The 26782-nt window shown below is 57.7% G+C and overlaps 1 protein-coding gene across 12 annotated transcripts in view; it reads right to left on the bottom strand.

Moving 5' to 3' along the window:
* The window catches only part of CAMTA1 (calmodulin binding transcription activator 1), a 731085-nt gene that overhangs the window by 477877 nt on the left and 226426 nt on the right, over window positions 1-26782 (bottom strand). For all 12 annotated transcript variants that reach the window (XM_036228256.1, XM_036228241.1, XM_036228246.1 and 9 more), the window contains one exon: window positions 7358-7425. In XM_036228256.1, the coding sequence (XP_036084149.1) occupies window positions 7358-7425 (68 nt within the window). The remainder of the gene's footprint in view (window positions 1-7357; window positions 7426-26782) is intronic.

Genomic DNA, 26782 nt, shown 5'->3' with positions numbered 1-26782 from the left:
GAATTCCCCACCCCCGACGAGACTACAGACACTTTATCGGGATCCAGGTCACAGCTCAGTCGCGGCCTCGTCCGGAAGCTACAGGACCCCTGAGGCAGATGCCTAGGGGTGGGAAGGGCCCCGCGGCTGGGGCTCCGGAGAGCCCTGAGCCAGCAGACACCACCCGTGATGTCCCCTCATACTGCATTTGCTCTTTGGTGAATGATGATAACAGGGACTTCGTCAAGGATTTGCTCAAGACAATAGGCAAATGCTGAAATGGATGTAACATGACACATCGTTACGTTAATTTGATAGCAGGTCCCCAATTCAGCATAACGCAAAGGTCACTACGATGAAATGATTGCCGACCTAGTTTATTTTTCTCTTCTGCAGTTCTGAGGAACAGAGGCTGGGAGATGATCCTGGTTCGGTGTAAGGCTGCCCTTCCCACCTCTGTCCCCTAATACACCCCCGACACATGCGTGCACACACACATGTATGTGCACGCACGCACACACACACACACGCGCGCACACACACACAGAGGACCAATCCCCAAGCCCCCACTCTGCCCAACTGGACGCAGAAAGCAGCAGCTCGGGGAACCTTTCCTCTAATTGTTGTAAAAGACACATAATATGAAATGTTAACCGTTTGAGGAACATTGGACACGGTCACACTGTCTGCAGCCACCACCACCCTTCGCTTCCGGAACTTCTGCATCTTCCCGGAGTGAATCCGTCCCACCGCACACCAACGCCATGTCCCCTCCGGTCCGGCCCCGGCCGCCTCCACGCCGCTCAGTTCCTGTGGCCCTGACCCGTCTCGGTGCCCCCGTGAGGGGCTCACGCGGGGCCTGCCCTCTCGTCACCGCCTCATGTCACTGAGCACAGTGGCCTGAGTTCGTTCGTGTCGCAGCCTCTGTCCTAACTTCATTCCTTTTAAATTCTGGGAACTTTTAACCATCCGAATGGAACCTCCACAGGACGTCTGCCATTCTGTTCTGGTCACTTGAGCAGCCTTTCCCAGAAATAGGGGCTTCCTGAGAAAAGTCCTGTAACTGCCCCAAGGAGCGGATGACCCGGAGGTGGCCAACGGGTCACCCCCCCGTGCCACTTACAGAGAGGCTGGCAAAGCAGCCCGAGCGGCTCAGGGGCTAGGCTGGGCCCGAGCAGCTTGGCTTCGGGGAGCCCTGTGCCCACACGTGGGCACTGCCGCCCGGTCCCCTGGACTGGTCTGTGCCGGTGCCCCCTGCTGCTCCTCCGCGAGCCGGCGCACCACTCCGCACCCCATCAGAGCCCCCGCTCCTCTGTGCACAGCTGTTCAGAGACCAAAGTGACAGCAGGAGCCAAGGGCAGGGGCGCCGGCCCCGCACCGGGGAGGCGAGACTCGCAGGCTATGACCCCTACACTGTCGGGTGATTGACGGCCCGGCAAACGGGGCGGGCTCGCCGCCCGCTGGTGTGCTTGGGGAGGGCGCCCAGCACGCAGGAGGTCTGAGGGGCGGGCAGATCGGGCTGGACATGGGCATTCGAGGGACGGTCAATGGCCAAGTAGCGGCAAAAGCGGGGCACACCGGAGAGGAGTTTGGAGAGCAGTACGCAGCCCTTACTTGGAGCAGGTGGGGAGTCAGAGAAAAGCAACTGGGAAGGCGGGTCCAGGTACGACAAAGGCCTTGAATACAACACCGGAGTCCGGTCACTGCCTCACAGGAAGTCACTGAGGTTTTCAAGTGGGACAATGATGGAACAGGAGGAGCCCTTTAGGAAACCAGCCTGGCGCTGGGGTCCGGCCTGGCGCTGGGGTCCGGCCTGGTGCTGAGGTCCAGCCTGGCGCTGGGTCTGGCCTGGTGCTGAGGTCCAGCCTGGCGCTGGGTCTGGCCTGGCACTGGGGTCCGGCCTGGGGCTGGGGTCCGGCCTGGTGCTGAGGTCCAGCCTGGCGCTGGGTCTGGCCTGGCACTGGGGTCCGGCCTGGGGCTGGGGTCCGGCCTGGCGCTGGGGTCCGGCCTGGAGAGGGAGGCTCAATGGGAGCTGTGCGGATGGTCCGGGCCTCACTGGCTGGGTCAGGGGACACGCGGGAGAGCAAGGGTGTGAACACGGGCTGCAACATGGGCAGAACTGGCGACTGATTCCCTTTGGGGGACAAGGTGTGGCTCCTATGGCTTTAACGTGAGGTGGCTCCTCCGAGCAGCGGGACATCAGAGGGAGGCCGCGTGGGGGCGAGGCCGTCCCTCACTCCCTCCGTGGGGAGACAAAGGCGATGAGCTGCGGATAATACTATGGCGTGCAGGAGCCCAGCAGGGAGGTTCAGACCCGGGAACTGTCCACGGAGAGTGAACTGCTACCCCGCAGAGACCTGGGGCTCCCGGGGAGGACACAGGAGGAAAGGGTGGAGGCCCCGAGGTCGGCGTCCCCCCTCGGCCCGGCCACCGCGGGGGTGGGAATGGGTCCAGAACGGGTGGACAGGGCCCGGAGGGCAGGGGGAGGGAGCACGGGGTCTCCCACGGTGTCGCTTGGGTCTTCTTGAAGCTCAGGTCTCACTCACTTTTCTTCTCTTCCTTTTCAGACCCCTCCCCCGACTTGGCTGTTTTACTGCTTATTGACCAAGAAGCATTTAGTGTTCATTATAGGAAAATTCTATTACCAGATCTTTAGTGCTTCGGCGTTAAGGTGCTATCTATATAAATCTAATTAATTAATTAATTAGATAATTAATAGCATTGGCCAGCCTCCTTCTACCTGGCGTACACAGGATTCCTGGGAAGGACACGCTTCAATCCCACTGTGAGCCCTGAGGGTCCCCGGCTTCTAGGGACGGGATGTACGCCTCCCCGTGGAGGAGAAATAAATGACTGGGGTCTCCAGAGTCTGCAGCCCCACCCCCCGCCCGCCCCCTGCGCCCCGCCCCTCCATGCCACGTCCCCTGGGTGCTCCGCCCCTCCGCACCACGCCCCCTCTGCTCTCTGCCCCCTGTGCGCTCCGCCCCCTCGGCCCGTCCCCGCCCCCTCGGCGCCCCGCCCCTCCACGCCCCGCCCCCTCGGCGCCCCGCCCCTCCACACTCTGTCCCTCGGGGCGAGTGCCATCCTCCCGCTTGGCCTGCGGCGGGCAGCTAAATCCAGCTCAGGACACAGCACAGGACGCCACCTGGTCACTCCACGTAAGCCCTGCTCACCGAAGAAGGAAGGCTCTGCCCGTGGCCTGGGTCTCCCGGGCAGCTCCGAAGTCATGGAGACGGGAGGGGAACGGGAGCTGAGGGCCACCTCGATCCCACGGCCACGGAGTGGGATAGCGGCAGAGCGCGGAGCTCAGGTCATGGGCTTGGCAGTTCAGCAACCTGGCCTTCGGCTTCCAGTTCTGACACTCGCGTGCACGCTGGGCCGGAACCTGGGTTTTCTCCACATCTCCCTGCCTGGCAGAGCTGCCGAAACGGATTTAAACGCACAGCGCCCGGTCCACGGCACCCGGTCAAGCGGCCGAGGGGGCGGGGGGACACACGGGTCTCCTCCCTCACATCGCCCAGACTCTCTCCACCTCGCTCTCATTCACCCACAGACAGTAGTTAGGCGCCCACCACGTGTCCAGTGCTGGGGACACGCCGCACACAATCTGGGCCAAAAGTCCCTTTCCTTGCCTTGGGGGACAGGAGGTCAGATGATGAGGACACAAATTAAACAACTAAGCAGGCGAACGACATCGCGTGTCAGACGGGAGGAAAGGGGGTCTGGCAGGCCGGGGCCGGGGTGCGAACTTAAACCGTGTCCAGGGGAGACCTCGCACAGACAGCGACCCCAGATCCGGAGGAGCCAGCGGGAGGAGCCGGAAGAACACCCCCGACAGAGGGGGGGCGCTCTTAACCCCACGATTCCAAACCCACCTCAGGGGTCGGAGTGTGAGGCTCCCTGGAACCCCCAAACGGCCTTATTACAGGGCTGGGCACACAGCGAGCGCCAAATAAAGACACACCAGAGGGCGGAGTTTTCCAGCCGCCATGCGTGGAAGGCCCCGGCTGCCGATAACGCAGCACGGGCTGTGCGAACACCCAGCATCCAGCCTGCTCAGTGTCACTGCCGCCCCCGGCCCCCACACCCCCCAACCCCGGAAGCCTCCAAGCAGCACACCTCGTTATTATGCAGCGGAGCGGGGCTCCCAGGACCTTCTCTGTAATTAGGGCAGAAACCGAGCAAGGGCTACATTTGTCACCCCCGGCCACCGGCGGGCCACAGAGACGAGGAGAGGGCCCCCCCTGCAGCCTCTATACCAACATCTATATGGGAGCCGATCACGACAATTAATTTAACAGGGATTCCTCCACGCAAACAATGCATCATTTTATTAGGAAACTCTATAAACGTCAGCGGTGCAATTCGTTTTTATTAATTTTCCGAAGGGGAGTTAGCAGTGGCGGCGACAGCAGCAAACAGAAGTGTGGCCTTCTCGTGGGGCAGAGCGCGGGCGCCGTGAACCCCACCCCACCCCCGACGCCAGGGGGCGGCTGGCGGCCGCTCAGCAGTTAACGGCGTCGACTAATCTCGGTCCTGGAGACGGGAGTGGGGGACCCAAACTCCACGCGACAACTAGTTTAGGAAGGTCCTTGAACAGCCTTAGTGACTTGTCTTGCTCCCGGGATGGAAGCTTTCGAGTGTAAGCACGGGGTGGATATTGTGGTGCTAAGTAAGTTCTGTCTCCACCCTCCGCCTCCAGGGAGGAAATCCTTCCCTCCGGGGCCTGCGGACACCCTGGCAGAGGCCTCCTGACACCGGAGCCTCCGGCTCGGGGACCGTCCTCGCCAGCAAGAGGAACGGCGATGTCCCCGTGCACTGAGTGACACAGGCCCTCACGGCACGCAAGGCAGGACCACAAATATGACCTGACTCAGCCCCTATGAGAGTCAACATCGGCTCTGTCCCCTATGTGAAGAAGAAAACGTGGAGCTTTTAAAGGGACAAAAATGACTTCTTAACGCCACAAAGATATGGAGGGACAGGCCACGGCTCAAACCGGCTGGTCGGCACCTGAAACCCACGTCCCCCTCCTCCGCCAGGTGTGCTCCCTGTGCCTCGGGACGGGAGGTCTCCTGCCTCCATTTACACTCCGAGAAGCCAAGTGAGTCCGGCATGACCTTGAGTGACACCCGGCCCCGGCTACAACCCCAGTTCCGAAGGCTGAAACACGAGGCGGAACGCCCCCGTGAAACACAGGCCGCCGAGCAGGACGCGCGTCTGCGTAACCGACATCCGACGTCGGCCCGACACGGCCCCGAGGTCCCTCTCTCTGACGGTCTCTCCTTCCACTCAGATTCGGCAGTGTTCGCCGAGGAGCGGAGGGCGCACGGAGAGGCCGGAGCCGCGGCTGGGAGTCGGGAGACGGTGCGGGGGCAGCTGCCAGGCCGACCTCCTTCTCCCCAGAGAAGCCGGGGCAGCGGCCCCCACGGCGACGCCCGAGACCGGCCGCATCCCATCGCCTGGGAACCTGTCAGAAACGGCGGATGCTCGGCCCCCACCCCTGAGGTACTGAATCAAACTCCGGGGGTGTGTGCGTGTTAACAAGCTCTCCAGCCGATTCGGATGCCCGCTCAAATTCGGAAATAACCACCCCGCCAGGAGACGCCCCCAGAAGACAAGAGATGGGTGCACCAGGCTTTCCTCCGTCTAGGGTGCAGCCGTGCTCGCCAGATAGCAGACCGTGTCTCCCTTCGCTGTCCACTCCGTCCCCACCCACGATCTATGGGACAATGTCCTTCCTGGCCCCACTCCCACTGGGCCGGGCCCCGGGAACTGCCTCAGCTGATGGGTCTGTGAGCAGGCATGAGACATGAAGCCACGCCCAACAGGGGTTTTCGGTACACCTGCATCGAGTGCCTGGGGCTTTCAAGACTCTGCCATCCTCCATCAGAACCAGAGGTGCTAGGCAGTGGGTGCTTCCTCATCCTAGGTCCTAGAACAAAAAGACACATCGAGTGTTCCTAAACCCAACCCAAAGCCACAGCCAACCCACAGACCTGTGAGCAAGACATAAAAGTCTATTGTCGTAAGTCGTTAAGTTTGGAGATTGCTTCTTACAGAGCATTATCGCAGCAAAAGCTGTCAGATACAAACCACTTGATTTAAAAGCAAAGGAAAGCGCGGCCCCAGGAGGCTGAGGAGTTGAGAACATCCTGCAGAAGGATTCAGGTGGAAAGGCAGAAGCCTCAGGGTCAACCTCTACCCCACCTGAGGCAGGTGAATCTCAGCACGACCCTCCCTCTCCTTCGGAGCCTCTGACCACCTCCAAAGGGCAGATTTTGCCCTCACTTACCATGTAAAAACCTAAGCTCGACAAAGTAGGATTTTAAGTACCTTCTAGAATGAGTAGACATTCCAGAGGACAAGACCTTCTTTCTTCTGTGGCTCAGAAAAGAGGCACAGGTCAACCTGATGGCCACAGGGGCAGAGGACACACCCCCATTCCTTTCTCTGGTCCCAATTGAAACCTGGAAAATTCAGTGCTTCTACCCAAAGTGAAACAGACTGAGCATTTCACCTCTTAAATCCAACCCACAGCCCAGTCATCCTGCAAGCCACGCTCTTCAAGGTACCAAACACCTGGCCCTGGCCCCACTAATAAAAAAAAAAAGTGGTGGCAACTGGAAGAGAGCGGCCCCGTGCTCCCGAAGCTCCAGAATGTGACGTGTCGAATACAAAAACAGAGCTGGGGAGGAAAGAAGCGGCTGCCTTTAAGATAAACCCCAAACCCCGGCGTCACGAAATCCTGTCACTGCACCGGCCGGACCCAAGTGCGCCGTGTCCCCGCCAGCCCCCTCTAGTCCCACGCGGCGAGAGAAGCTCAGCGTTTGTGGTGTTTGGTAGGTTCAGGGACGCTGACTGCATGATAAACTGCGAACCAAGCCATCGCTTCTGCCACAGGAGACCCGACCACCGCCAAGAATGACTCGCAAAACGAGAATAACGTATAAAGAGCATCAAGAGGAAACTGGACAGCCGACGTAGTTTCCCTCTTACAAAGTAAGTTTCTAGAGGACACTGGTGGCCGGGGGGCGCTTTCTGGAGAAACCGTTGGCAGGCGGGGACTTTCCCCCAAATCGGCCCCTGACACACCCGCCCGCGGAGGCGCTCGGAGCGCCCGGCCGGAGGATCGCGCATCGAGCGAGCGGGTTAAACGTTCCGACTCGCGTGCGGGTGGCCGAGCTGTCTTCACGCCTCCTCGCTACGTTCACCGCCTCGGTCTCAGGGCGGATGATGAGACCTCGGTGTCACGAGCGGTCACACGCAACGTGGCATTCTCAGCTTGCCCACGAACGGACCGGCCAAACCAGGGAACCAATGAAAATGGAGTCATTGACTGTGCGTATCTGAAAAACTGCGAGCTCTGGGACGTTACCTTGTCTTAGGGGATGTGGTCAGCCATTCTTCGTGTTTCTCGAACGTTATTAAATAAGCTGCAATTTCCTGAAACAGAAGAATAAAAAGATAATGACAACGATTAGGTCACGTCGGATCCCGAGAGCCAAGAGAGATTCTGCCGCCCCCCAGCTGTTGAACTCCTCTGCGAGGCCGGGACCCCACCTCCGCCGGAAAACCCTCGACCTGGGCTGTGCGTCTATTCTGATTTTTGTTTTTTAAGCCCTTTCCATTCAGCCTGCTCTACAACAATCATCAAAGCGTCGGGTTTCAAAAGACGAGTCGGTGGCAAGGACAAAGATACTTCTCTGCGGGAGGAAATCATCAGACGCCATTTCGGATTCTAAATGGCACTAATTTGAAGGAGGGAAAAACGCACTCCAGCCACAGGTCTGCTCATGCAAGGTCATAACTGGAAAGTTTCGCCTGTCTCCTTCAGACGTCACAAGAGACGCTGCATTCTCTCGGCTTGATTCCCACCACCCCCCTGAGCCAGATCATGTGTAGATTAAAAAGGAACCATAAAGGCAGATTCCAGGGAGAGAGAGAGAGCGTTAACCTTTCCCACTGCTGATAACTTAATCTATTGAGCAGCACTTCAGAAAGAAGAGCGATGTCAGCAGAGTTTGAGGCGAAGACGGAGAGAATGTGGGCACCTGAAGGTAAATGAAATATTTATAAACACAACAACATCACCGCAGATAGAATTACTGATTTATTAATAATTTCCATAAAAAGCCGGTGGGTGACATCAACATAAGTCATCGCTCCGGCTCTGAGGCACGATATGGCCCATTACATTCAGCTCCAAACGAATCTGCTAACGTGGGATTGGCAGGGATCGTAAGTTAAGTTCAGGTCGCACTAGGACACGTTTCCCTTGATCTCGGCTATGATACGACCAGAGCTGCTGCCCTTGACAATCGAAAAAATGCAGGGAAGCGACCTCGGCCTGGCCGCTCTGGGCAGCCAGGCCTCGTCGAGGGCTCCCCGGGCCGGGGTCACCCACCCGACCCAAGGCTCGCAGGCTTCCTTGGCAGTGAGCCTCCACTGGGCTTGGACATACGGGAGCTGACACCTGTGACCAGACGCTAAACTTAGCCTTGAAGAAAAAGAGACCATCACCAAAACCAGGCCAGCAGAGCAAACGCCACCCATGCTACAAAGTGTAAAGGCCGCAGGCCCAGGCGGCGGTCAGGGTCTCACGTAATCACGGAAACCAGCCGTGACCACGGGGTGGCCAATGACCAGTAAGCCCGGGCCTTTCCCCACGCACTGGGAGGCGGTCGCCTGTGCCGCCTCAGGGCATGGCTCCCATCCCTCATCGCACCAGAGCAGCTGAGGGATGAGCACACGGTCCTCTCTCAGCCCTGTGTCCTGGCCTGAGAAAACGCTTTCCCTGAGGTCTCGCGGGAGACAGAGACCAGCTCCTTGGGCTGGCCCTCCTAACTCTTCGTGACAAGGCTGGCCGCCCACCCCGTGTGCCCCGTGGTGCCCAGCACCTGCCAGTGTGCAGGGTTCATCACTGTGCAGCCCAATGGCTCGCTTACTTGAGTGGCATCCGCCACTGGACCACGAGCTCCTTGCGGGCAAGTAATACGTCATCACCAATGCATCCCGGGGACCTCGGAGTGTCCTGGTGAATGCTGGTTACACAGGTGGAGGGGAGGGTAGATGGATGGGGGGCGGGCATTGTAGAAATGAATGTGCGTCTATAAGTGAGCATGCGTGTCTGTGCGTGTGTGTCCTGAGTGTGCCGTGTCTGCATACGTTCATTACTAAAGGTAGTTGAAGCCAGACTTACAAGCAGCAGCTCCTAGATAAACGTGCACCAGAGAGTGACCTGACTCGGTCGCCGTGGGGAGGGGACATGGTATCACGCCTGAGAACACGTGCTCCGGAAGCGAGCAGACCCGGCTCTGCCACCTCGCGGCTGTCAGGCCTCACGCACAGGACTTAACCCGTCTGGACCTCAGGTTCACGCCGCCGAGATGACATGACATGCGGTAGCCGTGAGCAGCCGCGACTCCTGACACGACGCACAGACCGACAGCCGCAGCCGAAGCCACCGTCACCACCGTTCCGAGGTCCACGCGGCGCGAGCCGCCTGTCCAGAGGCCCCCGCCGAGGTCGCAGGCACCGTGCAGGGCATCAGAAGACAAGGGGAGACTCGCCTCACGGACCCCGCCTGCACGCTCCTGCGCCCACAACTGGCACCGCCACCGTAACCATGCGGAGCTGGCCGAAGTCTGGCCCTGCACTTACGTGCTGGCGCCCCTCTGGTTTCTGGAAGGCCGAGAGCAGACAGCTGCCGGGGTCAGTAAGCGGGTGAACCGAGCCCCTGGCGCGGATCGGCCCCCCTGCCTGAATCTCAGGAGGCTGGGTGACCAGAGTGGCCTGTGCCAACCGGACCCCCTCGGACCCACGCCCTTGCCCGGGATCACGCTGAGAGCTAAGCGACCCCTCCTGGCCCAGAAGGACGGGGACAGTGCATCCCGGCCACCTCCAGAACTACCGCAGCATTCTGAAGACGCAGACGCCCAAAGGAGACCTGCGTGAACACCCCTCAGCCACCCCTTGCCCCAACCTAGTGGGGTCCCCCCACTGCTGCCGTTCTTCAAAGAGGTCGCTCCTTGGACCCCTTAGTGCAGTCAGTATTTAGTCTACAGATATTTCCTGAGCACCCATCACGCGCGAGTCAGTGACCACAGCCTGGGGGTCGGCACAGGTCCACTGAGCTGCCGTGCAAGCGCACAGCGGCCCCGGGACGTCGCACTGCTTTGTGAACTACCTTTGCGCATGAGACACTCCCTTCTCCACCACCGAGGAGGCAACGCCACCTCCCACACAGAGCCACCTCGGTGGGCCACCCATCCCTCTTAGGGGCAGCCTTACGGAGCAAAGGAAACGGAATGTCTAGACCAACGCTCCAGCCTCTGTCCTGCCCTGGCTTCCCAGGCCCCAGAGCCGACCTCGGTCGCCGCCCTGCTGCCTGGGCCCCGGCTGCTCTGGGCACATCTGAGTCGCCCGCTCGCTCCCAGACCCACGACTCCCAGGCTGCCCGGCCCCTTCCCTCATCTGGGTGTTGGTCCACCTCGTCATCGGGGTGGCAGACCGCGGGCAGGACCTGCCTTCTCGAAGTGTAGGAACTGCTAAGTAGTGTTGAGGAAAGTGAGAACCACCAAAATTCGGAGCAGGGAGAGTCTGCCGGACCAGGAAGGGGAGTGGTCTCAGGGGCAGAGGGACTTCGCCCTCCATGTCGCTGTAACTACCACAAGGGCTAACAGCGCAGACTGATGTCCACGGCCAGGTACTGCTCCAGGGCCCCACGGAAGGGAGCCTCACAGCAAACTCGGATGCAGGAACCCCACCCATTTTACAGGCGGGGCAGCTGAGGCACAGGGCAGTTAAGTGGTTTGCCCAAGGCCACGCTGCCGGTCTCTACAGAGCCAGAACCCAAAGCCATGCAGAATGGTTCCGAGCCCACACTCTCCACTACCGTTCCTAACACCTTAGAGGCCAGCCGTGAGCTCAGAGAGGGAAGAGCAAAGCCCGCACGTGGACGGCCACGCTTTCCCCAGTGCAGGCCCACGGCCTCCTGCCCCCCACTGACCCAGTCACCGTCCCGCCTGCCTCCAGGGACCAGGAGGAGCCAGAGCGAGTACCCGCGAGTGGGAGGCTCTCCTGCCAGCAGGATCCAGCTCATGGCCAACCGAAAGCCCTTGCACGATTCATCTACCTCGGTGACAGGAAAAATTCCTTATATCCACAAAACTTCTGCTTAAAATGTCTCTTCTCAAGGCCAACAAAAATGACAAAGAGGTGCTCTAGCTGAAGAGAAGAAAAGGTCTGAAATCGAGGCTCTGTCTGGCCCCCCTGTTTCCCCAAAGTTGCATCCACCATCACAGGGCTCTGAAGAAGGCAGGCAGAATCACAGATCAGTGAGTCCTTTTACAGAGCAGGAAACTGAGGCACAGAGAACAGACAAGATTTGTCCAAAGCCAGCATGTTTGTGGCCGATTGAAACCAGGACCCCCGGCGCCTGAGTCCCAGAGCGTACATGACCTTTCCTGCTCATCCACCACCTCTCAGACCCGAGTCCGGCCCAGGAAATTCACAGAATTCTCAGGTGAGAGGAGGATGCGCCCCCAGAGAAGTGGAAACAGGACCTCGAACAAAAACGTGTCCGCGAATGTTCGCGCAGCGTTACTCGCAACGGCCAGGGTGGGAGCGGCTCGCGTCCGTCAGCGGGTGGACGGACAGACACGACACGGGGCAGTCACGTGACAGAGTGCCATGCGGCCATGAACAGGGAGCGAGTTATCACACAGGCTACACGGATGAACCCTGACACCCTGCTGAGCGACAGAAGCCAAGCCCAAAGGGCCACACGCTGCCCAATTCCGTCTCTGTGGAATGACTGTCCGGGACAGGCAAATCCAGAGAGACAGGGGCAAGTTAGTGGTTGTCGGGGACTGGAGGAAGAGGGGTTAGGGGGCGACTGCTAATAAGTCAGGGTTTCCTCCTGGGGTGGTGGAAATGTCTAGGAGTAGCCAACGTTGTGACTCCACTAAATGCCACTCATGGCAAATTTTATGTATTATTCCACAATAAAAAAAAGAAGAAGAAGGAGAAGAGGGTGTAGGCGCCCAGCGAGGTGCAGCCCTGGGCGAGGGGGACGCGGCCGGGGAGGGCATGGGGGCCGGCGCGGAGCCCGCGGGCGCGAGCGGCTCTGCCCCGCCGGGCACCTCGCTCCCCCCGATCCTAAATCCTGCAGCGGCGCTGAGGACGGCTCCGCTGCCAGCATGAAGGAGCTCCCTGCCGGCCGCAAAGCTAAGCCTGTCCAGCTCGCAGGTTTTAAATGTTTCGTTTGTCCTTTGGATGTTCCAGGAGAAACACTGCCGTCCGGGGATGATGAGTGTGCCGAGGGATCAGCTGCGGCACAGTCCCTGAGGCGCCTCGTGCCCGCCCGGCATCGGGCTGGGGCCCGCTGACCCGGGAGGCAGGCGGGCCGCTGCCCACGGCGCTGACCGAGCCCGGCTCGCAGGGCGGAGGGAGAGCGCGGGCGCGGGGTGGGGGGGCCTCTCCACCACCCACACGCTTGCTGGCCACTCGCCACCCAGTCGCCAGGTGGAGCCGGGCCTCCCGCCCCGGCCGATGCGTCCAGACACACAGGGCAAAGCCCGCCTCGGGGTGAGCCAGCTGTGGGCAGGCGGGGCTCAGGGGTCACCCGCGGAGGCTGCCCCCGGGGCCAGCGTCGTCGTGCCCCCTGGGTCCTCCCGCCCTTTCCCGCCTCAGCCCCCATTCACCCACCCCGCGCACACAACCTGTCCGGCCCTGCTCAGAGCCCGCCTCCTCCGGGAAGTCTTCCCTGCTGTCTCAGCCCAGCGTCTGGAACCTTCTGGGCAGTGGTTACAGCGCTCCCGGGCTCCCCGCACGCAGAACTGTCTGCGGCTGGCACGCATGCGCACGGCGGTTCTCCGCCCGGTTCCGATGTGTCCCCGGAGGGTCTGAGGCTCGGCTCCCACAGCGGAGGCTGGCCGTCGACGCCCACGCGGGTCGAAGGAGCGAATGGAGAGGGTAGAAACGGATGGAGCCCCAGCCTGTGCCAACTCCTGCTGCCCAGTGGGGGTGTCGGGGGGTGGGCCGAGCCTTACTGCAGGAGCCTGAAGGCTCAGTGCCCTGCGCGAGGGGTACAGAGACGTCCTGCCAATCGCTGCGCTTCCGGATGGCAGCCTCTGGCCAGGCCGGCGGCCCCAGAGCAGCACTGTCCAGCAGAAACATTACATGAGCCACAAACGCGAGCCATGGGCATGATTTTAACACTGCTAGGAGCTACATTTAAAAAAATAAAAAAGAAAATTTTAAAAAGCAGGAGAAAGTGATCCTGAGAATAAATTTTATTCATTAACGTATTTTCTATTCTAAACCAATGAATCGCACTGGTCCACCTCTGGGGTGGGGGTCGTGTCCGGCCTCTGGTCTGTGCGAGGCTGTGTTTGTCTGAGAGAGGACGTGGGACCGAATTCCCTGCTGCCTCTCGGCCCAAGCTTGCCGTCACGTCCACCCCCACTCCAGAAGGAGCCACTCACGGCAGACACCCTGCGGAACCGTCCAGCCCGGAGGGACTGGCTTCCCCCAACAATTCCCCCTGAGGCAGCCCCCCGAAAAAGGACAGGAGTCCCTTCCCTTCCATCGCCCTCACCTGGCTCACCCAACACAGTCCATTCTCAATCTGTCTTCGAGACGTGGGTCTGATGTCAAGGAGAGACAAGGGTCGGATCTTGAGGGGACCAATGTCCTTATTGGGACAAATTAAACAAAACAGCAACAATATACAGAGATATGTTTTATTTTTTATTCTCCAGAGTCCAAGCAATAAAAAAAAAATCTGTGGTCTACATAATCTCAAATATTTTGCACACGCACGCAAAAAAATGGATCTTTTAGCCAAGGGACATTTTTTAAACTCTGTCTTTTTATGAGAGTTCTACACGAGGGATTTATCTGTAAGGGGCCGAAACTGAGGGGAACAGCCAGGGCCCTCGGAGCAGCTGGCCCCAGCATCTGCTAGAGCCACAAAATGCAATCACATTATTCCCAAACGAGAAGTAAAAATATCTTGTTTCCAATACTCTTGGTTCTAAGACTCGTTCTTAATGTCCTCTGGGCATTTCAAAGGTGCCAGATCTCCGTTATGTGCTTTATGAGGGATGCGTGGACGTCATGTTAATGACTTCTAACCAACATGTCTACGGTGGGAGCAAATTTTCCCAGAACCCACCACTCACTGCACTTTACGAAACAATAATTGGCCTTGATATAAATAGGTAAGTAGCCGCTCCAAACCGTGCTCCCCAGTGGTGCCTCCCCCGCTCTCCCATGGCTGAAGCCAGTCGGTCGTCTCCTCCCGAGTAAACTTTCATCCCAACCCTGGGGCCAATAGTGCGATGCCCCCTTTCCGCACACCCCGTCCCCACTGCGTCCTTCCCGAGTGCCCAGCTGGCCACACCAACACCTTCTACAGGGTGTTCTGGGTCCCCACCTACAGGTCAAACCAATGCCCAAATCATGCTTTCAAAACGACCAGCTCATTACAAATGACTAGCTGGAAAATAATGGTTTCCATTTTTTTTATTTATATATACAGCTGTACTCTGAAAATGTATGTGGGTGGTGGTGATTAAGGTCTCAGCAACCCAAGGGTGTCTGGAGGACGTTCCACAGAATGGTGAGTAGCAATGCGAGATACACTCCTCACAGCCTGGACTTGTGAAATCCCGGCCCAGTTGCCCGTCTGTTACTTAGACGGGGTAAAGCATCCTCATGACCACCGAAGTGCCAATCAGAGCAAAAACGATGAACATCATGAAAAGATTCAGCAAAAGATTCGGGCAGAAGCCGTCCAGCTGGGCTTCCATTCGCTTCATTATCCATGCACTGGCTCAGTCATTTGGTGAATCGTCGAGCACCTACTGTGTGCCAGGCACCTCGCGAGGCCCTCATGATGCAGACACGCGTGAGTAATGGACGTGGGGGACAGAGCTGAGGAGACGGACAGGCCCGGGGGCTACCGGTCCACCGCGACCCGGAGGGTGAGTGCTAAATGAGCAGCCGAGCAACGCGCTCACGCGGAGGAGACCGGCGGCGGGGGTGGCCCAGCGCTGGCCTCGCAGCTGCGTCTCCAGGCACGAGGAGGAGGTCGCCCGCGGGGCCAACGGCGAAGGCACCAGGGGAAGGAAACGGCACGTGCCAGGCAGGAAGGCGGGAAAAGCTGGGGCGTTTCGGGAGCGCTGAGGAGCTGCCGTCTGCAGGGCGGGGGACGGGGAGGGGGGATGACGGACCCGGAGCTGGGGGGGCAGCGAGGCGGGCGCCCAGCTGCAGAGGAATCGACAGCCCAGCGAGTCCTGGGGGCCGGGGGCGGGGGACGGGAAGAGCCGTGCCGGGGAAGCGGGCGCCCTGCGGAGGCCACCGGCTGGGGACCGCGCTCACGGCCCAGGAAGGAGAGCCCGAGACGTGAGCGGTGACAGGGCACACGGGAAGCGCGGAGCGACGCTGGCTTTGCTTCCAAACGTGGAATAAGTTGGGCTCGCGAAACGACGGGCTGGAGAAGAAAGGGGGGGCGGAGCGAGGCCGCCCGGTGTGCGCGGTGCTCGTCAGCTCTGAAAGCTGGGGAGGTGGAAATGTCCAGCCTCCCTTGGAAAACAAGATGGTCTGGCAGCCCCAGGCCCACAATCCCTGGCGAGCGCCCACTGGCCGGAGCCGAGAGAAGCTGTCCTTGGGACGGCCTGGGCTCCACCGCCGGGCTGGGGGCCTCTGGTCACCGAACCCGGGCTCAAACTTTCTTTAATCAGCTCCATTGAGGTGTGATGTACACACGGTAACATGCGGCTCCTTGTAAAATGTCCAGTTTGGTGACTGTTAACAAACAGGTAGAGTGTCTATCAGCAAGTTCAAGACAGAAAACATTTCCAACACCGCAGAAAGTTCCTCATGCCCCTTTCCGGTCACTCGTCCTCGTCCTCCAGCCTCCAGGGACCACTGATCTGTGTCCGGTCCTTGTAGATTAGTTTCGCCTGTTCTAGAATTTTCCATAAATGAAACCACACAGTACGGACTCTTTTTTACGTCTGGCTTCCTTCGCTCAAGGTCACACCTTTGAGATTGATGCACACTGTCGTGGGGACCAGTAGCAGTCCATTCTTTTTACTGCAGAGCATAACCCCCCCTGTATGGCTATGTCCTCAGCTGTCTGTCCGCTCAAACGTTAAGGGACGTTCGTGTGGTTTCCAGCTTGAGGCCATCGTGCGTGAGCGACAAGTAACATTCACTGATGAGCCTGTGTGGACGGGCGTTTGCATTTCGCTTCGGTGAGAACCCGGGCGTGCAACTGCTCGCTCACGTGGTATGTGTTTAACTTGATACGAAACTGCCAAACTGTCTTCACATGGGGCACGTAAATGCGCTAGAGCTGCCCCCATCTCTACCAACAAACACTCAGTGCCGTTGACCGTTCCGATGTGAGCCGTTTTAGTGGGTGTGCAGTAATCTCACGGAGGTTGCAATTTGCTTTTCCCTAAAGACTAGTAAGAGCTAACATTTTTTTCTTTTCATGTGTGAATTGACCATTTATATAGCTTTCTTTTGTGAAATCTGTTCTAATTTTTGCCTGATTTTTAATTAGGCTGTTTGTACTTTTAGTGTTGAATTGTAATCGTTCTTTGTGCATTCTGGACGAGGCCTTCATCGAGTTTATGCATTATGAATATTTTCTTCCAAGCTCTGACTTCCTTTTGCATTTCCTTAAAGTCCTATTCCATAGAGTAGATGTTTTTAGTTTTAGTAAAGCCAAATTTATCTCTTTCTCTTTTCCTGCCCAACTTAAGAAATCCTCGCCTGCTCCATGTTCCCTGCCCCTTATTTGGGATGTTTCGACTGTTTGTATTCGGAATAACATTGTGGCGGTCGATTTAAATTGACCGTTGTTCTATTCGTTTTCTATTGATTCCGTTTGTTCTTTGTTCCCTCGTTCTCTTTTCCTTGCCTTCTATTGGATTAACTAATTCCTTTAATATTCCCTTTTATGCGCAGGACTGGCTCACGAGGCTTGCCCCCACTTCATCGCGCTGCTCGAGGACTTACGCCCCCATCTTTGCCGAGCGGCGCCCGCCGCGTCATGCGCACTGCACGGGCTTCGACGGCGTTTTGTCCCTTCCGCGTCCCTGGTTTTACTTGCTGTCGCGTGTTTTATTTCCGGATGTTACAGAGCCCAGTGCGTGACTGAAATGATTCACTATCTCTTTTAAAACGTTAAAAACGAAGGAAACCGCGCTTACCTACGTGCTGACCACGCTCAGCCCTCAGCGCTCTGCGCGGCGGCCGGTTTCGCCCGGCATTGCCCGGAGCCCCCTGCAGCGCCTGCTACGGCGCTGGTCTCCAAGCAACGGAGTCTCCGACGTGTGCGCGTGTGTGTCTGCGTGTGTGTGTTTGTGCGTGTGTGTGTCTGTCAACTGGAAAACTGCTGTACTTCACTTTAATTTGTTTAAGGATAATTTCATTGAACATAGAGTTCTAGGCGTGTTGTGTGTGTGTTTGTGTGTTTGTTTGTTTGTTTGTTTTGCCCCTTTCAGCACTTGCGCGATCTCCTTCCATTGTTTTCTGGCTTGCATGGTTTCTGGTGAGAAATCTACAGAAGTTCTTCTCACATGTAATGTGGCCCTCCTTCCCCCGTCCAGTTGATGTTAAGATTCTTCTCTTTATCGCTCATTTGAAGCGATTTGACCAGGGTGCCTGGCTGTGGTTTTCTCTGAATTTATCTTGCTTGGGGTGTGCTGAGCTTCTTGAATCACTGGATTCACAGTTTTCACCGAATTTGGAAAACGGTCCACCGCTACCGCTTTAAGTAAAGAGTGCTAAGCGCTGCTCTGACAGGCACATGAGTACCTGTGGGCCGACCTGACCCCTCGAGACGTCTTTCTAGTCTTCCTAAAGGGGGGTCGACAGCACCTCTTACTCCAGAAATGTCCTAGCCCTGTTGCCGCTACTTTTCCCCTTCTGTGCCGAACGTCCCCTTTATTCAAGGAGGACCCTCCGCCCGGCTGGCCAGAATGTGGACACCTCCCAGTCCTGCATGAGCTCCAGGAACTGTTCGCCTGACAGTGCTCGGGCGCGTCTACCCCAGCCTTGCCGAGGGCCCCCTTACGCTTCGGCAATTTGGTATCCGACAGAACTCCCCAGGGAAGCCCAGGCAGCGTTCTGTAGCTCTTTCCCTGCGAGGCCCCCTCCTCCCTGATGGTCTGTCCGCCTTCTGAATTCCGGCCATCGCCACCTCCCCACATTCTGACACCTGTCCCCTCGACTCAGCAAGATGACGTACTCTGCACGGGGTCCCGACCTGACCCCCGTCCCGAAGTGCCTCCAGCAGAAACGCAGAGTGACTGCGGCACCCAGTTTCCTCTGGGGAACCCAGTCCTACCCCGACTATTGTATGACGCCTGAAAATGTTCACTTCACATATTTTGCCTGATTTTGTAATTATTGATGGCAAGAGGACAAATCTGGTCCCAGTTACTTCATCATGAAGAGCAGCAAAAGACTCGCCACTAATTTTTAGATTTTCTTTCTCTTCTTGGAGAGGTCAGCAACCTTGGAGTCAAGGACGTTGCCAGCCTGAGGTGACTGGGTCAAAACTCTGAGGGACCCACGGTGGCCTCCGAGAGAGACGTGACCACGAGGCCGCTGGGATCCAGGCTTTCTCATGGAGAAAAAGCGGAAGGGAGAAGGGGCGTCGGGGAGAGCAGACCGCCACACGCCCTTCGCCGTGGCTCCGGGGTCCGGGTGCGGACTCGCCGCGGACACGTTCAGTCCAGGAGTCGGAAGGGCCTCACAGAGCGCAGGCTGCTGCTGTGCGTCCCCCCAGAATGGCGACACGAACCTCAATACGAAACGGAAGTGGCGTTGCCGGATCTGGCTCCGTTCTCCACCTTGGCGGGATTCTAGCCGCTCAGAAAGTGTTGCTGACAAACACACACACTGCCAACTCCCATTAAGGATACGGGACGAGGGACGAGCTACAGAAAAATATCCTCCGTCTGCCTGGCCTTTGTGTAGCCACCTCCCCTTGAGATAAATTTTGAATCCCTGTCTAAATAAGTCGAGGATTTAAATCAGGATTGTTTGTGTGCATGTGTGTGTGCACATGTGTTTGTGCATGTGTGTGTGTGTGCGTGTGCATGCACGCAGGCTCCTCCCTGCCAACAGATAACCCCGCCCACAATGCAAAAACCCCACCTCTCCTTTCACACATTAAGCAGTACGGCTCTTCGGACATGGGTCTGAAATCACTCAAAGAGGTCGCCATCTCCGAGGCCTTGCGAGTGGCGGGCATGGCCCTGGCGCCACAGGAAAGAGCGGACCTGTACGTTGTTTTGCTCCAGGCCCTCTCTGCCTCCCGGCAAGGCAGAGCCGCCCAGCTCCGAACAACTAAATCGTCTTGCAGAACGAGCACCAACAGTAAGCCTGACCCATCCCCACCCCAACCCGATAAAACTAATCAGAACAGAAGCAAGCCATCTTAAAATCAACACATCCCCAGTGCAAGCAGAAGCCACTGATCACAACCTCCTATCTTCCCTCAAAGCCGACAGCAGAGCAGCCCTAACGCCCCAGAATGGAATCCCATTATCCACAAAAGAAAGCCATTCCAAGGAAGAGCCACGAAGCAGACACTCCAAAGAGGCTGGTGGAGGGGAGACCCCTCTGCTCCCACAGACGGGGTTCGACGCTCCAGCGGACGGAGCCATTAGAACTACGGCGAGAAGGAGGCACCGCCCACAAGTCACAGAACTGAGCAGGGCCTGAAGGAGGAGGCCCGTGGAGGAGAAGGCTCCCGGGCCGCAGAGCAGCAGCCGATGTCAGGCCGGAGAACGCAGTCAACAAACGTCTTCCCTTAAATTCCAGAACCACCTGAATTTGGAAAACACAGGGATTTCAGCTAAAGTAGGGAGCAAGCAGGATTAGTCAGCAAACGCCTCAAATCCTTAATTCACACTTCAAACAAACAAGTTAATTGTGTAGCTAACAGAGTGTGACTTGATTACAGGCCACCGGTGGCCGTTAATGGATGAAAGGTGTTTGGATTTCATAACCCGCCTCCGTAAGAGTTCGGCTGAGTCACCACCTCCATTTGCAAACACCTGTGATCACGAACCCCACATGGCAAGCAAGCGTTCCCAGCTCTGAGCTTTTGGAATTGAAGAGTAAGCAGGAGGAAAATTCATGAATTTTCTAGAGGTAACTGTTCTACCCAGCTTTGAGGAGCAGTTGAGTTTGCTCTCAAAGACCTTAACATGTGCAGGAGCGCAGGCCCCCTAGGCACACGCACCTCGAAAGCCCCACCAGTAGGCTGCTTCGGCAGGAATCCCTTTGGGAAAGCAGAACGGGACCAGGCTCCAACCCGCAGGCATTGTCGATCGACTGAGAAGACGCCTTACCCCCAAAGACACAAGCCTGGGGCCGCCTGAGGCCTCGGGGAAGGCGCGAGTGGTGGATGCATTACTCTGCCTGTCGGGGCGTCCCTGTCAGCCTGCCCTTTAACCAGGCGGCCCTGTCAGAATCTCAGGTTGCTTTAAAGGGAGAAAGGAGATCCTCCTCCCGTCTTGCTTCGCGATAACATCAAGCAGGAAGTCGGAAGGCGAGGACCCCAAAAGCGTCATATTGTGTCCCCTGAAGAGCAGCGTGAGCTGCAGGGTGGGCAGGTGGGCAAACACAGTCGGACGTCTCTTCCTGGGAGCCTGGTGACATGATGAGGCACATGCTAGCAAAGCCGTTATAAAAGGGGCTTGCTCTCTAAGGCATCATCCTAGGGCCACCGCATTGACAGGAAGACCGAATAGGGCTTTTCGTTGCTGGTGACATAAAAAAGAAAAGAGATCCCAGTGAAGGGAGGCCCTCCCTGTCCGATGTTGTGACACTCAAGGTCAACCCCCGTGGGTCTGCGGCTGGCCCGGCCCCAGGGGAGCCGCCTTGCTGCAACGTTCTGACCTTCGCCTGTGGATCTCCATGAATCCCCTGAGGATCGGGGTCGAGCATTACGGAGGAAGCGAGCCATGGAGAAGACCCAGGCCTTCTTCTCAGGAAGCCCATGATGTTGGAAGGCTGGGCACCTGCATTCCAAAGTGACATGAGACTCCAGGGCCACTAGGACCCAACACGGACTGGAGGAGCCAGAACAAGGAACCTGATTGTGACACCAGCAAACGGAAAGACTCGGGCTGCTGTCCTTGGTCCTGAACCAACTGTGCTCCATGCTGGCGAAGCCCTAAGGCCTGTCATAATCCATCAGCCCATCGGCGAGCCCAGAAATCAGCCTAGGCTGTGGCTGGTGTGTTTTATGGTGACACAGGGTAATGAAATCCAGCACGTTCCAAGTGTACAATTAAACAGTAAGGCGTGTGATTGCATTGTGCGTCCACCTCCCATAGTTAGATTTCTGTCACCACATATTTGACCCCTTCTACCCCGTCTACCGCCCCCTTCCCCTCCCCCACCCTCTGGTAACCACTAGTCCACTGTCCACGTCCACGAATCTCTGTTTTCTGTCCTGTTTGCTTGTGGCTTTTAGGTTTGTATCCCACATATAAGTGGTATCATGTGGCTTTCAACTTTCTCTGTCTGGCTTATTTCACTCAGCATGATTATCTCAGGATCCATCCAAGTTGTCGCAAATGGCAGTATTACATCTCTTCTTATGGCTGAGTAACATTCCACTGCATGTGTGTATATGTGTGTGTGTGTGTGTGTGTGTGTACACACACCACAGTTTCTCTATCCAATCGTTTACCGTAGGACACTTTGGTTGCTTCCCAGTACAGGGGTTGCTGGATCGATCATATGGCAGATCAATTCTTAGTTTTTTTAGGAACCTCCATTCTGTTTTTCACATTGGCTGTACCAATTTTCAGCAGTGTAAGAGGGTGCCTTTTCCTCCCCATCCTTTCCAACATCCGTTATCACTTGTCCTGTTATTACTTCTAACAGGTGTGAGAGGGTACCTCATTGTGGTTTCGATCAGCGTTCCCCTAATGGCTAGCGATGCTGAGCATCCTTTCATAGGTTTGTTGGCCATTTGTATGTCTTCTTGGGAAAAGTGTCTGTTCAGGTCCTCTGCCCGTTTTTTAATCGGATTGTTTGTTTCGGCCTTTTTCGTGGAATTATACGGAATGGAACGGAGCGGGCTGGAGTGGCAGAAGGCAGCAGGGGGGGTGTTGTTTCTTGGGACTCCTGGCCAGATATTTCGTCAACGATACAGACGTGTGACATGAAGGTATTTCTGGATAGAACGTTACTGCCCAGGGTAGAGACGCTTCTTTCCACTCTGGAACACCGAGGACTCTTGTCCCCAGGAATGCTGGCCGAAGTTTGAACCAGGGGCCGACCACCTCCAGGACGCGGTGAGGGGAGGGTGAGGAGACGCTCGCTCTTCCCACGGCATCGCAGGGACCAGAAGTGTTAGGCTGCCAGGCTAGCGGGGGCGGCGCGGCTCCCACCTCTGCTCCCAGCCCTGCGAGGGCTTCGGGAAGGAGGCGGCGGCTCCCGCGGGCCGCCCAGGGCTACCGCCGCCCGCCCCCTCACCCTCCGAGGGGCCCTCGCCTTCGACCAACGGCCTTCACTGCAAACTGGGAGTAACGACTGTGCCTGCGGCAGAGGGTGGCAACGAGGGTCACGCGCGTTCACTCATGGGAAGCCCTGAAAACAGAGCCTGGAACTCGGGGAACGCTGTACGAGAGCTAACCGTTACCAGCATTTTACGCTTCGATGTAAGTTTCGGTGGCGAAGTCGGAGATTCCGTATCACACAGCCATTAAAAACATTCATGACAATTTAATGCTTATCCTACAATGTTGAGGAGAAAAACCAAGAAACGAAGCTGTGTAACAGTATACCGTCTAAAAGACGTTTAAAGTCATAAACGTTATAACAGCCTCAAATATGCTTTAAAATACCGGAAGAAAATTTACTAAAACGTGGGCAGCAGTTGGATTTGGGTGAAAAGTGTCAGGTAAGTTTCTCCTTTGTACATGTTCTTCAACTTTCCAGTTTTTTCCCTACAATTAGCGTGTGTTTTTATAAACAGGAAAGAGAAACCTACACTTCAAAGACTCGCGCAGTCAGGCGGCTTTCGGCCCGAGACGCACCGCTCTGCGGAGGGATCAACGAGACCGAACACGGGGAGGCGACGCCGGCCCCTGGCACCGGCCCCCAGGAGGGACCGGGCGCTTCTGACTCCCCGATCTTCCTATGACGCCTCACGACTGCTGACACCGCGGAATTTACCGAAACTTCTGATTTGCTTCTAACCCTCAGAGGGCAGAGGAGCGGAGAGGACCTTACCGACCCAGAATCCGGACACGCCAGCTCAGCCTCTGTCCGCGCGCACCTCAGTCACGAAGGGCCAGGGACGCACGAGCGAATGTCCGTGTGTCCTCACTGTGTGCCGGCCGCACCCCCCCCCCCATAACTCTAGGGCGTAGGCAGAGTCACTGTCCCATTGCACAGATCAGGAGACTGGAAATCCTTGAAACGAAGCAAATTCGCCATTCCGTCCTTGGGCTCCCCTTCGCAGCGCACCTCCTTTAAAGAGCGTCTGTGTGCCCCCCCACCCCCACCCCATCCCCACCCCCACCCCCCACCCACCCCCGCCCCTCGCCGCGCCCCGCGCCCCTCCCTGTTAGGTTTCCGCCCTGACTTCCACCGAGGCAGAGGCAGCCGCAGAGGCAGCCGGCGGCCTGGGCGCCAACGCGGTCCACGTCGCCAGAGGCAGCGGGGAGTCCTCGGCCTTCGCTTCGCTCGCCCATCATCACCTCGGCAGGGCCCCCCACTTGCTGACACCCAGACTCCCCACTCGCTTTCGTCTCCCGCCTCTGGCTGCCATTCTCGGAGTCTCCGAGTCGTCTGCTCGTGGTTCCTCATTCCCCTCATCCTTCCCCCCAAGCGCCGCTGTGCCCACCGCTCGGCCCCGGGGCTCTTCTCTGTCTCCTCATCACAGTTCTAAACATCGTCCCTGCACTGGCGACCCCAGAATTTATATTTTCAAGCCGACTTCCCCCCTGACCTCCAGACTCACACATACATGCAGCTGTACACTAAGTAACTCGGCCTGAATACCGCTGGTCACCTCGAACGTCACACGTCTGACCTGCGAAGCCCGATGCTTGCCCCACACGCGTGTGCACACTCACACACACGCACACACGCGCACACACACGCACACGCACGCACACGCACGCGCACGCACGCGCACACTCAGGCCCTCCCCTTCCTGGGCTTCCCCCATCCCAGCAGATGACGGCTCCAGCCTCCCAGCGGCTCAGGCCAAGCGTCCGAGAGTCGTTATGGCCCCCTCCACTATGACAACGTCTCATTTGTGGACAACTCCTATCACTCTACCTTGGAAATACGTCCAAAATCCAACACCTCCCCACCTTCCCTGCTGGCCCCCTGGTGCCAGCGTCCGGCACCCCCTCCCCACCTGGGCCACCATGGCTTCCTGTGTGGTCTGTTTACTCTCACGCCCTCCACGCCAGCCGGGGCGGCCCTTTCAGGGCTCCCATGCCGCTCAGGGCCGAAGCCCAGGCCTCCCGCCCCAGCCCGTCTGGCCCTTCTCTCTCTCTCTCTCTCTCTCTCTGCTCTATGCCCCGCCGCTCCGCTCCGGCCACACGACTCCCCGGCTCCCCGGCTACTCCCTGGGCAGACCGGCCAGGGCGCCCCGCCCCGGCTCCCCGTGCCTGGAACGCGCTCTGCTCCCAGAACTCCCCTGGCCTCACTTCCTTACACCCTGCGGGTCTCACCCCAACGCCCCCTATCGGACAGGCGTCCCGCAGCCGCCATGGGACCCAGCGGCGCCCCAGGCACGCTCCCCGACCCCGCCCGCTCCCCGATCCCGCAGGCTCCCCGACCCTGCCAGCTCCCCGACCCCGCAGGCTCCCCGACCCCGCAGGCTCCCCGACCCCGGGCACGCTCCCCGACCCCGGGCACGCTCCCCGACCCCGGGCACGCTCCCCGACCCCGCCCGCCCCCCGACCCCGCATGATCCCCGACCCCGCCGGCTCCCCGACCCCGCACCCTCCCTGACCCCGGGCGCGCTCCCCGACCCCGCCCGCCCCCCGACCCCGCATGATCCCCGACCCCGCAGGCTCCCCGACCCCGCACCCGCCCCGACCCCGGGCGCGCTCCCCGACCCCGCCCGCTCCCCGACCCCGCACGCTCCCTGACCCCGCACGCTCCCTGACCCCGCACGCTCCTTCTCCATCGCACAGACTCCCGCCCGCCCGACATGCGGCCGCGGACTCTGCCCGGCTACACCGTTTTTCATGGTTCCCCTCTGCTCCATACCAACCGACCCGGCTGGAATATGGTGACTTCCTCCATTTTGATCATTGCTATGTCCCCAGCCCGTAGAACAATGCTTTCCCCAGATTCAATAAATATTTATTGAATGAACAAAAATAGAAACGAAAAAAAAAAAGCCCGTTCAAGGCCATCTGGATGATAAACTCGGGAGGCGGGTTTCAGACGGAGACCTTGCGTCTCCAGAGCCCACGCGCCTCCCAAACGCGCCCTCCTGCTCCAGGCGGTGGACGCCGGCCGCCCGCAGCCCCGCCAGGCCAGGAACGCCAGCCAGCACGCGGCCGGGAGGAAGCCGTGCGAGCCCCGCGAGCTGATGGCGCCAAACATTTGAAGTCAGAGGTTCGTGCCAAGAAATTTAGGGCACATGACCAGGACACTGATTCCATGTGTTGTCTAGCACAGCTTGGATGAGTTCGGAGTTGAGACTGGTCAGGAGCTGACGTCCACGTAGAAAGACCGCACATGCAACCCTGGCGAGCACCGAACGAGGGTTTGCCCTTGACCTCAGGGAGGTTCAGAAGACATGTCGCAGGTAGGTCGACAGGAATCCATCCTTACCACTGGAGAAATAGTAGCCCCAGCCTCTCCGCCTCGCCCCCCAGGACAGCCGGACAGCCACCTGTGTCCTTTCCGCTCATTTCGACAGTCCCCCCCCCCCCCAAAATCCCCAGGCCAAAGGGCTTGGGCACCATCACCACCTTATGGCCGGAGTCCTTTGTTTTAACTGGCCCCAGGCATTTCCACTTGTAGAGCTTCCATCACTTGTTTGGTTTAAAAAGTCAATCTCCACATGATCCAATAGGAGCCCAGAGAATAGATAAGATAGGGAGACTAATCTATAGCATTTGTGTTTAATGGTTAGATATTAATTGGCTTTTTAAGTGTGTAAATCGGGTTCGTTTTCAGTCTTTGTAATCTGTTCATCTCATTAATGAAGGAGCAATACTCGTCAGCAGCTCTGCACTCGACATCACCTTGTAAAACTATAGTCCATTTATTTAAAAAAATAAAATAGATTTATCACAATTTGAAATACAGAAAGTCATTAAAATAATAATTAAAAACACAACTACAAGCACAATAAAAGTTCCATGATAATAAACTACATTTTAATGTATATTAATTCCCCTAATGATTCGCTCCATACATCTTACAGGGTCAAATCAATGTCTGCACCCAAAAAATTCAATTAAATTCCATTCACCGGTATCTTCTGAGTGAGTCTATTGTTTGCTTTTGTTTCCTATCAGGCCATTTGTCAGCTGCTGTAGCCAGGATTTCAAGCAGAAGGGACCCGGCCCCATCAAGGTCGGAAGAAACACTCCCGAATCCCACCCAATCCCCCGTCTCCATCTCTTGCTCATTTGTCACTGATGACCTTGCTGGAGGAGGTGGGGAGAAGGAGGAGGCCCGTCCACCTTGCCCCCCGAGCACGCCGTGCCCCCACTGAGGGCTGTCTCCCCTGCCAGCTGGGCCGGCAGGGCGCCTGCCCGGAGCG

Source organism: Rousettus aegyptiacus, unplaced genomic scaffold (genome assembly GCF_014176215.1).
Source record: "Rousettus aegyptiacus isolate mRouAeg1 unplaced genomic scaffold, mRouAeg1.p scaffold_m13_p_1, whole genome shotgun sequence".
Lineage (NCBI taxonomy): Eukaryota > Metazoa > Chordata > Mammalia > Chiroptera > Pteropodidae > Rousettus > Rousettus aegyptiacus.
The sequence above is the reverse complement of the archived record's forward strand: the minus strand, read 5'-3'. Positions and strand labels throughout refer to the sequence as shown.